The sequence below is a fragment of the Notechis scutatus genome, unplaced genomic scaffold, assembly GCF_049901735.1.
Source record: "Notechis scutatus isolate UNSWTSFEM ecotype Mainland unplaced genomic scaffold, rNotScu1.2 NSCUCTG98, whole genome shotgun sequence".
Taxonomy (NCBI): Eukaryota; Metazoa; Chordata; class Lepidosauria; order Squamata; family Elapidae; genus Notechis; species Notechis scutatus.
Window position 1 is genome coordinate 50,866 of NW_028263135.1, and position 13,088 is coordinate 63,953.

Here is a 13,088-nt window from a genome sequence, read left to right on the forward strand (position 1 = left end):
GGATGGAAACTGAACAAGGAGAGATTTAATCTGGAAATAAGGAGAAACTTTCTGACAGTGAGAACCATCAACCCATGGAACAGACGTTGCCCTTGGAAGTTATGGGAGTGCCATCACTGGAGACTTTCAAGAAGAGATTGGACTGCCTTTTGTCAGAAATGGTGTAGAGTCTCCCGCTTGTGCGGGGGGTTGGACTAGATGACCTATAAGGTCCCTTCCAACTCTGATTATCTGTTAGCTGACCCTTGAAGTCCAAGGTCCACCTCTGGACCCCTCCCCTCAGACCAATTGGGGACCCCAGAGGGATAACCATGGGGTGGAGAGTGGGGAGGGTGTCTGACCTGAAGAAGAAAAGATGGGGGGGCAGTGATGGGAGGAAGAGCTGCTTCCTTCCAGAAGACCCCAACTCTTCTCCCTCTTGGAAAAGGGGTACAAATTTAAGGAAGGCAGATTCTGGGGGAAGAAACTCTCAAGGAGTAGAAGAAGCTCTACAGAGCAAGCGGGTCTCCAAACTCAGCAACTATAAGACTTGTGGACTTCAACTCCAGAATTCCTCAAGTAGCATAGCACACTGTGGACTTCTGAGTTGAAGTCCACAAATCTTAAAGTTTGGGAACATCTGCAGAGGAGTGAAGGAAAAAGAGGACTATGCTGCCCTCTGCTGGACAGTTGTGGAACTCATTGCTCAAACACATTTCCTGTTTCGTTTCTTGCAAAGTAATCTGACTTCACCATGAATGTGAATAATTAGGAAGTCGGCTTCAAAAGAGGAGGGGAAAGTTGTTTTCTTCTTAGTCCTTCAACTTTCATTTTCTGAACGCCCTGAAGGCAGAGCAGAAGATGTCTGATCTTCCTTAAAATAGATTCAGCAGGGAAGCAGATCCACCTGCCAGCGGGGATTCCCGATTCCCTCCAACCAGGTGAGTCTCAGGGCAGAAGCACTGAGATACACATCCCCCCAGTTGGCATTTCATGGGGCAGCGGAGGGGAGTGGGGCAAGAGCAGGGCTCCTCCTGGGCATTCGGGGATATTTACGTAGTTATTTCCATATTTATACATAAGCATACCTAGTTATGCCTATTCATACTGTTGAAAGGCTGTCAAAATGCCTTTCTTCTGAGGGTTCGATTTTCCCACTGGGAGAGCTCTGGCGCAAGGATACGGACAACAGCTTGAAAGCCGGATCTTTTTATTTTTCAGGAAGGCGAGAGATAGCAAGAAGTCTGCGCTCCTGGGCTAGCTAGCTTCGTATGGTAAGTCCCTGATTTTTATACCCTTTTTCTCCTTTTGTGTGTGAGTGCTTGTGTTTGTATTTCTTAATGTTTTAAATTCTGTCGGGGTTGTCTTGATTTCGGCCAGAGGGTAAACTCCGTGGGGTACGGAAGGCAAACTTTGCGGGGTGGATTGATTGTTTTATCGGTTTCGTCCTAATCTTTTTTAGATTAATGGTTTATTTATTTATTTTTTATTTATTTGATTTGCCAATTGTTTACAAGATAATAAGTATAAGTGTATACATAGTTGTGAATACATGAAATGGGTACATATAAGAAAAATAAAAGAAGAATAAGAGAAACAATAGGACAGGGACGGTAGGCACGTTGGTGCGCTTATGCACGCCCCCTACAGACCTCTTAGGAAAGGGGTGAGGTCAATAGTAGACAGTCTAAGGTTAAAGTTTTTGGGGTTTGGGGAAGAAACTACAGAGTCGGGTAGAGTATTCCAGACATTGACCACTCTATTGCTGAAGTCGTATTTCCTGCAATCAAGTTTGGTGTGGTTAACTTTGAGTTTGTATCTATTGTGTGCTCTTGTGTTGTTATGGTTGAAGCTGAAGCATTCATTGACAGGTAGGACATTGCAATGTATGATTTTATATACCATGCTTAAATCAGACCGAAGACGGCGTAATTCAAGGTTTTCTAGTTCTAGAATTTCAAGTCTGGTGGCATAAGGTATTCTACAACGAGTAGAGGAGTGGAGAACTCTTCTTGTGAAATATTTCTGGACTTTCTCAATTGTGCTAATATCAGATACGTAATGTGGGTTCCAGACTGATGAACTGTATTCGAGTATTGGTCTAGCAAATGTTTTGTATGCTCTGGTTAGTAGTGTGATATTACCAGAGAAAAAGCTACGTAGGATTAGGTTAACAACTCTTAATGCCTTTTTGGCTATGTAGTTGCAGTGGGCTCTAGCACTTAGATCATTAGAGGTGAGTATTCCAAGGTCCTTTACAGAGCTTGGGTCATCAACAAGATCTTGACTATTCAGCTTGTATTTTATTTTCTGATTTTTTTGCCAATATGTAAGACAGAGCATTTATTTGTTGAGATTTGAAGTTGCCATTTGTTTGACCATTCTGATACATAGTCAAGATCTTTTTGAGGGTAGCAGTATTGTCTGTGGTATTGAACAGCTTTACATCATCAGCGAAGAGAATGCAATTGCTCTTAATATGATCACAGAGGTCATTTATGTAGAGTATGAAGAGAGTTGGTCCTAGAACACTGCCTTGGGGGACACCACTATTGACAGGTACTGAATTTGATAGGACGCTCCCAATTTTGACCATTTGTTGTCTGTTTGCCAGGAATGCTTCTATCCAGTTATTCAGTTGTCCAGAGATACCATAGGATTTTATTTTTAGGAGTAGTTTGTCGTGTACCACTGAATCAAAGGCTTTACAGAAGTCTATGTAGATTGCGTCTATTGCTTTGCCCTGGTCGAGTTGTGTCGTCCATATGTTTTTGCAGTGTAAGAGTTGCAGATTACAGGATAGTTTTTTTCTGAAACCAAATTGTTTATTGGAGAGTAGGTTGTTTGTCTCTAAGTGGAGGATGATGGATTGGTTAATAATTGATTCCATGACTTTACAGGTGACGCAGCATAAGGAGATTGGCCTGTAATTTTCAACTAGGCTTGGGTCTCCCTTTTTGAAGATGGGGATGACTGTGGCTTGTGACCATAGGTTAGGCAAGGAGCTGGTCCTGAAAGATTTTTCAAAGATTATGCTTAGAGGTTTGGCTATGGCAGTGGATAGCTTTTTTAAGAAGTAGGCACATATTCCATCCGGTCCAATAGATAGAGATGGTTTTAGATTGCGTAGTGCTTTTTCAACATTGTCTTCTGTGAAATCGATATGTATTAGATCATTGTTGTTATCTGTGGTACGGCTAGGAAATACTGGGCATGATCCATTGCTGTTTACAAATACTGAGCCGAAGAATGTGTTAAAGATGTTGGCTTTAATGGTGTCGTCGTTGCAGACTTTACCATCAGGTCCTATCAAGGGAGGGATGGACCTTGAGTCTTTTAGTTTGTTGTTTACAAAATTGTAAAAAGCACGGGTGGAATTGGTGCTTAGACGGTTTTCCTCTTGTTTAATGTGATAATTGGTGCATTCAGTCTTTATCTGTTGGCATAAATTTTTGTAACGGCTTTTGAAATTGGCAACGTGACCAGATTTGTTTTTCCGCCAGAGTGATCTCTTTTTGGATTGAAGTTTCCTTATTGTTATGGGTAATCTGCTTTTTTGTTTTGTTTTGGGAGTTGTTGTTGGTACACATAGTTTGATGACTCTTTTGACTTCAAGTAAAAATATGTTGTAATGGTCTTCAACAGTATTGCATCCAGTGAATAGAGATTGCCAATCAAGGGATGAGAGATCGTTGTCTATAAGATCATAGTTGCCTTTTTGAAGTTACAATTGGGGATTACATCATTGTGGTGATTTTTGTGTGGACGTATGTTGAGACAAAAGTCAATCATATTGTGGTCACTGCTGGAAAAGGGTTCTTTAGTTTGTAATCCGTAAATTAAATTCAAACTATTGCAGAAGATGAGATCGAGGCAGTTGTTTAGTCTAGTGTTGTTGGTTACTAGTTGTTCCAGTCCCAGATTTGTAATAGCATTGTAGAAGGTTGTGTGTATGATTTCAGTTGTACAATCATTTAGGGTCCAGTCAATATGAGGTAGATTGAAATCACCAAGAAAGATAAAAGGGTATGGGCAGGATGCAGCCCATGTTAGTAATGTATTTAGCTTGTTTACATGTTCGATGTCATAATCAGGTGCTCTGTAACATAGTAAGAATCGAATTGTGATATTTAAGGATAGTTCACAGATGATGGTCTCAGGAAGAGCAAGCTCCTGGGTAACTTGGATATTTTTTAGATGTAAGGATTTTTTATAGAAGATAGCAACACCACCTCCTCGACGATTTTCACGATCTGATCGGTAAACATGATAGTCTCTTACTGTGGTAATGGAGTCGGGGAGAGATGCATTGAGCCATGTTTCACAGACAAATATAATGTCGAAGTTAGCCATATTTAAGAGGATGAGAAATTCAGGTATTTTATTCACGAGGCTTCTTGCATTGAGTAGTTTGCATTTAAGTCCGGCAGCAGTTGGGATTGAGGTAGTTGGGGGCGTGCGTGCCTAGTCTTGGGTGATGGTGGGTGGTGGGTAGTTTTGGGTGATCTCTGGGGTCAAGAGGCCATGTTGAAGGACAGCAGAAGTCAATTCCCTGGGTGCTGAATTCTCTTCCCCAGCATCACTTTCTGGACTTGCCCTGACTGGGAGGAAGGACCACAGTCGAAACAGAACATTGATCCCAGGGGTGTATGTCTAATTTTTACTAACATGTTTTATTCCAGCCTCTCCTCTGCAGATGGAGCCCAGAAAAAGTTGGATCCCAAGAGGAGAAGTTGCTTCTTGCTGTAATTATGACCATCTGGGCCTTTGAGACCTGTGATGCTATATCTCCACTTTTTGACTTTGATGCAGGCATTAAACTGAAGCCACATGAAAAGGATCTTCTATCAGAAAAGGATAAATTCCTTGGGTGAAGCTCTCTGGGACCAAGTTTTGGGACAGGTACAGGCTCTGCTCTTGATTGCACCTTTCTCTCCTTTGCAGATGAAACTGAGTGGTTCTCTGTTTAGATCAGGAAAGCCACTGGCACTACTCAGAGTCTTTGCATTTTTCCAACTGTTCCTGTTGTTTGTGTTAGAAACAGTAAGTGGATTGATTAATGCCATGAATGATGGATCTCCTGCTTCTGCTTCTGCTGCTGCTGGTGTCCCCATCAGTCTGTAGGAAGCTGAGAAGGAAATGCCCATTGAGTTTGGAGCACCAGGATGGGTACAATCCATGGAGCTTTTACAGGCCTGGAGATCATCTCATTGGTGTGGTCACAACTGAAACATATGTGTCACCTATAATGTGGCCTTTCAACAGCCCTCCTATACCTTCTTCTTCGTAAGTCATGCGGGGTGATGGAGTTGCACTCCCTCCATGTGCAATTCTAACACTCTCCTTCTTTTCTTCTTATGTCACTTATTTTTGTACCTCAGGACCTGTCTAATTTCCTGAATGATTTTGATTTCCATGGCTTCCCTTTTTTGCCTTAATTGTGGAAGAGAGTAAAATCCAAAGATGGAGTTTTTAAAAAACCTGAATGAAATCCAGATGATTTTCCTTTCTCAGTTCATTCCTGAGTTCATCACTTGAATAATGACCTTTGTTTAAGTAGTGACTGAAACAATTGTAGTTGCCTCTCTCATTTGCATAATTGATCCTTCGATTTGGATCAATGTTGGCCTAAGGCTTAGTAGGTTTGTGAAGGATTATATATTTTAAAAACATTTGTTGTTGCTATTGAATATAATAACATGAATATTGTTTTTCAATAGGAAGAGTTCTGCTCTAACAAGTACCCTAACTTCAATTTGTGCTATTCAAATGGTCAGCAAGAATTCCCAGCTCCTGCACAATCTCACACTTGGTTACAACATCCATGACAACTATATGAGCACCTTCCTCACTTCAGATGCCTTGCTGGACATGCTCTCCACTGGAGAATCCAATGTCCCCAACTATGGCTGTGGGAGGAAGGACAACATCCTGGCTCTGATTGATGCAGCAGGAAGGGACATCTCCACCCAGATGTCAATGTTGGTAGGCACCTACAAAGTCCCACAGGTTTGTGTGTTTTTCTCTATCTGGTAAGGTGAGTGGGGTGGTGGGGATGAACAACAGATCCAATATCTTCATAGAATTCAAGAGCAGCTTTTCAGAATATTAGGGAACATATCAACGATGTTTTAGTCTATTATGTTCATCTTCAAATTGACCATTAAAGGCCTGAAGAGCCATAAGATCCCTAGAGGATATTCTACTGAATATTCTACTATTGAAAAACTATCCTTGTTTTGAGGTCCTCCATTAGCATGTTCATTTTCACATATCAATAATATCTACCTTATCCAATTGGAATCAAGTTGGCAATAGTCCTGTCTATGTATAAAAAATATTCAGACCAAGAAGAGTATCTTTGGGATGGATAAAAGGAGTTCAGCTCCTGCCCTCATAGATAATTGTTAATTTACACAATTTCTGCTTTGTATAAATTCAGGGTATATAATTATTGGGTTAAAATTAAAGTGATGAAACAGACATATAGTCCCAAAACAGACAAAATTTCAATTAAACACTTATTGGATTGTACAACTGTCAATTTCAGTTAGCAGTTGTGCTCTTGTACATCTAGAGAAGAAGCCGAAAAATTGTTTCACAAAGAATTTGGGATATAGAAGCTGAGAAAGAGGTTTTAGTACTCAAAAATAGCATATAATACAGCCCTATATCTTAGATCCAGACATTTTATCTAACATCTGCAAATTTGAATCTAATTGTTGGAATTGTATGGGTGACACAGAAATTTACATTGCATTTTTTTTTGTTTAATATGATTTTACATTCCATTTTTATAGACAATCTTGTTAATATTCTGTCTTAAATATTTTAAACCATGACTAAGGAACAAACTATTCTTATATATTCATCAAAAAAAAATTGGGTTTGTCAATAAGTAATATTTTGGAGTTGATCTGGACCACATTATAACACAGCATTCTTCATTACTTTTTCAGATCACTGCTCTAATTCCTTCAGAGGCTCTGAGTGATAAAAGGAGATTCCCTTTTTTCCACCAGATGCTCCCCAAAGAAGGATTCCAATACCCAGCAATTGTCCAGCTGCTCCTCCATTTCAGATGGACCTTGATTGGCCTCTTTGCTTCAGACACAGAAAATGGAGATAATTTCATGAGGACTTTCCCTCCGATGCTTGTCAGGAATGGAATTTGTGTGGTTATATCAGAACGATTCACAACAACTGGACAAATAGCACCCCTCAGGGAGGCCCTCTCTAAGTGGAGACAAGTCAATGTCTTTGTCCACTTCATAGAATTTATTCCCATCTGGAACAGAATTTTTCCTTTCCATGAAGCACTTATGCATTTGCCAGGACCCATTGAAGGGAAAGTCTGGATCCTCACAAATTTTGCACTGTATACAATGAAGAAGCACATATGTCTCAAATACATCCATAGTATTTCGAGTTTTGGTTATCTGTCAAAAACAAGGCCAACAGATGCTGCCTTTGAACCCCATTTCTTTGTGGAAGATCCGTTTCAAGATCATTATTTTCGCTGTTCCCTTTCCAAGCACGTCTTTTCTGTCAAAGGCCGCAGAAGATGCACCCAGAAAGCCCCACTGGAGACCCAGGAGAAAAGGAACAGGAAACGGATCATAAATGACCGTCATCTCTACAGTATCATTCAGACTTTGGCCCAGGCCATGAATGCCGCCTATTCCTCCAGATCGAGGAGGGGAAGGAAGGAGGGAGAAAAGAGGTTGGGTGCTCCGAGGCTGCAGCCATGGCAGGTATGGGGGTCCCGATAGGGATCCATTAATCTGAGATCCTTTGGAGAAGGAACCCAAAGGAGAAGGAGGGGGACATCTCAACCTTCTTGTGCTGCAAAAGGTCAAGAGATTTGCACCATCTAATTGCTCCTGTCTGACACTCCAGAATAACAGGGAGCAGATCTGAAGTTTCTGTCTAGCCTCTGTTGGAAGAAATCTCCTTCTGGATTCAGTTCCAGGCGGAGAAGAAAGACGCTGGAAACATGGTGACTGCTTGGAAGATGGTTTAATGGTGGACAGGAGCACATGCCTTGGTTGAGGAAAGAAGGGCTGAGATGCTTAGAGTGCAATTGTTTGATGCCCTCTGTTGGGATTTGAATTTGAGCTTGTATTCTGATCGGTTGTTAGGCTCCCATGGGGCCATGCAGGGGCAACTCTGTAGGCTGTCCTGAGTCCCAGGCTTGGTTGAGCCTGGCTGGATGATGGTGATGGCTTTGGGTAATTCCTATATAGCTTTACCTGGAGTAGATCTTTGTTATGTAAAATAAACTGGCCTAGGCCAGAGTAATGGTCCATTAGCAAAGATGGGAGGGGGGCTGAGTTTCAGCCTCTCTGAGTTTCTACTTTTCTTTTTAGGGGAAATATATTCTCCCTTTTTAGTATATCCTAAAATATTTCATTTTCCTAGGAGAGAGGAGGGTTTTAACTACTCCGAACACCTCTTTCAGTCATTGGAAGAGTCTTGAATCCTCCCTTGTCCAACTGAGAGATTTTGCAAGTTGGAGAAGTTGCTCTCATAATCTCCTCCTTGTCTTCTCTCAAGACTCAGTTTCACGTTGCAATCAAGTACGATTTTGAGATTGTTTTCTTAAACATGTATTTATTTACACATAACTCAAGATGGCAAATGTCTCCAACACAGCTTCCTCCTTCATCCAGTCCACTTTTAGTACAGTCAGAGACCAGCATTACAATAAATAATAATAATAATGGGGAAAAATAAAAATAAACGACAGTCAAGGGACAGTTAGAGTCTGCCTAATGCTGAGTCATGTGCGAATATGTGGCAATATAAATGTCCTAAATAAATAAATACATCATTTTGCATTACAGCAGAACAGAATTTGGCCCCATTCAGAGAAACTCCTTCCTACTGATCTGATAACTGCAGTTGCACGTAAAAGAGTTCTGTATTTCCCAGATATTTTATTAGGAGAGGCGTCACAAAGTGAATCCCTGAGTCCTGATAGGAGATGCCGCATAGCAGGCTGTGAACTCACTGGTGGGATTCAAATTTTTTTACTACTGGTTCTGTGGGCATGGCTTGAATTTGTGGGCATGGCTTGGTGGTCATGTGACCAGATGGGTGGGACTTTGTGGCCACGTGACTGAGTGGGCTTGGCCAGGGGGCCATGTGACTGGCAAACCAAATACAATTGGTCCTCGCTTAATGGCTGGTTACATAGCAAGTGTTCTAATTTATGACTGATCTCCCCAGAGCTACTTGTCCTGTTTTGGGAGTTTTGACAACCATAAACACAAACACACAAACACACATGCACACACACTCACTCACACACACAGAGAGAGAGAGCTTTCTAACCCTGCTATTCTTTGATTCTGTAAGGATCTCCTGCTAGAGCAGGGGATTGGACTAGATGATCTCCGAGATTCGTTGCATGCCAGCCCTAGATTTTTGTGTTGCTTCAAAGAGTCTTCTGAAGCCAGGATTTGTGTCCTTCCTTCCTCTCCTTTTTTTCTCTCTCTCTCCCTCCCTCCTTCCATGTATCTATCCATCCATATATCTCATTCACTTTCTCCATTCTCCCTCTCTTTCTTTCTCTCTTTCTCTCCCTCTTTCTTTCTTGGTCTTTCATTCTTTCTTCTCTTGCCCCCCCTCCTCTCTCTGTCTCACACACACACACACAGACACAGAGAGTAGGGAAGAGAGAGGGGAAGATAGGGACCCGGCCTCTTCGCTATCCCCCACCGTCCCCCTTACCTTCTCAGGCCAGGTGAGGGATGGGAGGGTGAGGGGCAGGGCCAGCCACTTCAGGTAAGGTGAAGAGGTGTCGACCAAGCACGGGAGTGTAGAAGCCTGGGAATGGCGGCTCTCGGCTCAGGTGGCCTGAGGGGCTCCTGCAGGCATATCGTGACAAGGGGGGCGAGAAGCCCCGGGACAACTGTGCACCCACCTGCTGGCTGGCCAGGCTGGGCTGGGCTGGAAGAGGTGCATCCGCTGGGAGAAGGAAGAAAACGTCTCTGCGAGGGCGGGCAGGCAGACAGATGTCCCAGCGCTGCTCCACATGCGCACTGCATCAGTAGCACATGCACGGCTGCACACACAGTGCACATGTGCAACAGCCCTGGGACATCTGCCCGATCTGCACCACGGCCACCACGTGGTAGGGAAAGCTAGGAGAGTGACTGGGACAAGCGGGCAACCCGGTTCGGGGTTGTGGCCAACCAGGGGTGACCACCGGTTCGTCCGAGCCGGTGAGAACCAGTTGAATACCACCTCTGCATGAGCTGCAGTTCGAGTGGCCCCTTGTCCACAGGGGCCCAGTCTCAGCTCAGGCGCTCTTTCTTTGTATCGGCCCCCTGAAACGGCTCTGGGAACTCCGTTGTAGCTCTTGGAGGTTAATTCCCTTTGGATTCTTGGCAGGGTAATTCGATATAAATATCTCATTGCTCTAAAGGCTGCTCAAATAAACATTCTTGGGAAGAGCAGCCCCATCTTGTTGGATTTCCAAATCTTTGAGACCTTGTTTGAGTTCACTAAGTGCACTAACTCATCCCCCATCCTTAAAAGCCCTTCCCTGCAGAAGCCACGGGGGCTGAGTACCAATGAGTAGTTGTGTGTTCATTTTCCCCACAACAACAACCCTGTGAGTTGAGTTGGGCTGAGAGACTGGCCCCAAATCCCCCAGCCTGCTTCATGACCAAGGCGGGACTTGAACTCACAGCCTCTTGCTTTCTACTTCGGGGGCTTAACCAGTAGACCAAACTGGGTTCCTTACATACTATCAAGCTTGGCACATTCCTTCATCCAGTGCATCATTAATGTTCTTACATGAGATACTATAATTTATCAAATCCTAAAACCCAGATAGTTTTCTATTGCTTTTAGTCATACAGTTGTTTCTAGGAGGAAATCATAAGTATTTTTCTGGAAAGTTGGTAATGTTTAAATAACATAAAAGTATATTTGCCTGAGAATTGTTATAAATCTTGTATAATAGCAATTTATCAACCCTATTATATTAATGACAACATAGAAAAATTGATGACTTAATGACAAAATGTTGTATCTTCCCACTTTCATGACAAAGATTAAAAAACTAAAGATTATTTGAGTACCATTTTTAAATCAGTTTTTATCCACTTAATTATCATACCATCCACCCCTCACTTAACTGGGTTTCTTTTTTTTTTTTTTCGAAAACAATTTTATTGATTTTCTACAAACAAGACAAACAAAACATTAAAACATCAACTCTCTTATGTACGTACAGTGTGTCGGTTGGTTCATCGATTTTGTGCATTCATTTCATAGTCTCAATTGCAGTTATATTACATAACAACTCATATTGTCGATCCAAACTTATATATCCTAATATCGCTATTAATAAATCATTTGACTATACTTTTAATCATTCATGCTTTAGGAGAGAACAATACTTTAAACAGTTCATTCTATAACAAATGATATAATCATACCAAATCTATCCTAAAAACACTTTATAGATATAATGTCAAATAACATAGGCAGAAGAAAAATAAAAGTATTCCTTGCTATCTAACTTTCTAAATATTCTATTATCATATTTTGTCATCTAGCCACTGATAAAAAAGATCTCAAATTTCATAAAATTGTTTATCCTCTTGCTCTCTAATTTCAAATGTCAATCTACTCATCTCAGCACATTCCAATATTTTCTTAATAATTTCTTCCTGTGATGGTATTTTCTCATTCTTCCAGTTTTTAGCAAATACAATCCTAGCTGCTGTTAACACATTTACAATGAGGTATTTCAAATCTTTACTATATGTATCTGGTAAGATTCCCAATAAAAAGAACTCCGGTTTCAAATCTACACGTTTTTTTGTCATTTTTTCCAACCACATGCGAATTTTAGTCCAATATTTTTTAGCGTCCTCACAAGTCCACCACATATGATAATATGAGCCAGGTATCTGATGACATTTCCAGCATTTTTTAGATTTGTTCTTGAACATTCTTGCTATTCTTGTCGGGGAAAGTGCCACCTGTAAAACATCTTATACAAATTTTCCTTATATGCTGTTGACATTGTCATTTTATAATTTTGAGACCACAATTTTTGCCATTTCTCTAAATCAATCCCATATCCAAAATTCTTCCCCCAAACAATCATAGTTTCTTTAACTTGTTCTTCTTCTAATTTAATTCCCAGTAAATAACCATATAATTTTTTAATCACCTTCTCATCAGTACCCATCAAAATCTTACCTAGATCAGTCTGTTTATCATAGAATCCCTCTGTTTTAGAATCTTCATCATACCTTGAATGTATTTGCGCATATGAAAACCAATTCATCTTTATACCTTGTTCCTCTAATTTTTGCATAGATTTGAGTTCACCCTTTTCATTCAAAATTTCCCCATATCTAACTGTTTGTTCCTTCCTATATATTATAGGATAGGAAAATGCTTCAATAGTCGATAACCAGACTGGAATTTTCAAATAACATTGTCTTTTTATCTTCTCCCAGTTTAACCACAAAGACTCCCGTATATAATGTCTTCTAAAATAACCCTGTGTTTTAGTTCCCTTATACCATAAAAAAGCATGCCAACCCAACAGCAAGTCATGACCTTCTAATGTCAACAATCTAGTCTTTCTTAATGTTATGCATTCCTTAACCCACATCAAACTTGCAGCTTGATAGTACAATTCCCAATTGGGCAGACCAAAACCTCCTCTAATTCTAGCATCTTGCAAAAGCTTTAGCTTTATTCTCGCTTTCTTACCTTAACTGGGTTTCTGATCACATCACAAAATTGTTTGTTACTCTTTCTTGAGATCGAGTTATATCAGCATAATATATTTAGTAAATGAAATAATATGTGAGGATGACTTGCATAGAGCACATAAGTTATATCTCCACCTTTCCTACAACCCATTTAGAAAGGGCAGTGATAGGAGGGAATGACTTTTGGGGGGTGGAGGAGAGATTCTGCCTGGGGAAGAACCAGATAAGAGGAGGACACCTACAGCTGCATAGAAAAAGGGTCGGTGGGAGATTTGTACTTTCTGGCTCCCCAAATCCTGTCAGTGCAGCATTCCAGCGAAGTGGGCCTAGCTCAGGTTTCCTGTCTGGGCCTCCTGGGAG

At 41.2% G+C, this 13,088-nt stretch overlaps 1 protein-coding gene across 7 annotated transcripts; it reads left to right on the top strand.

Moving 5' to 3' along the window:
- Positions 1-4,635: 4,635 nt before the first annotated feature.
- On the top strand, positions 4,636-8,835 carry LOC148128613 (vomeronasal type-2 receptor 26-like). Of its 7 annotated transcripts, XR_015746230.1 has the most exons (4): positions 5,092-5,265; positions 5,700-5,988; positions 6,939-7,917; positions 7,961-8,835. XR_015746230.1 is itself a non-coding variant. In XM_087948723.1 (3 exons), the coding sequence occupies exons 2-3, from the start codon at positions 5,749-5,751 to the stop codon at positions 7,749-7,751; spliced, it is 1,053 nt and encodes a 350-aa protein (XP_087804849.1). In that variant the 5' UTR covers positions 4,636-4,881; positions 5,700-5,748; the 3' UTR covers positions 7,752-8,835. The 7 variants fall into 7 exon arrangements, 6 of the variants coding, with proteins under 6 accessions (XP_087804849.1, XP_087804850.1, XP_087804845.1 ...); XM_087948723.1 differs by lacking the exon at positions 5,092-5,265 and adding an exon at positions 4,636-4,881 and having other exon boundaries at positions 6,939-8,835; XM_087948724.1 differs by lacking the exon at positions 5,092-5,265 and adding an exon at positions 4,636-4,881 and having other exon boundaries at positions 5,757-5,988; positions 6,939-8,835.
- The last annotated feature ends 4,253 nt before the right edge of the window (positions 8,836-13,088 follow it).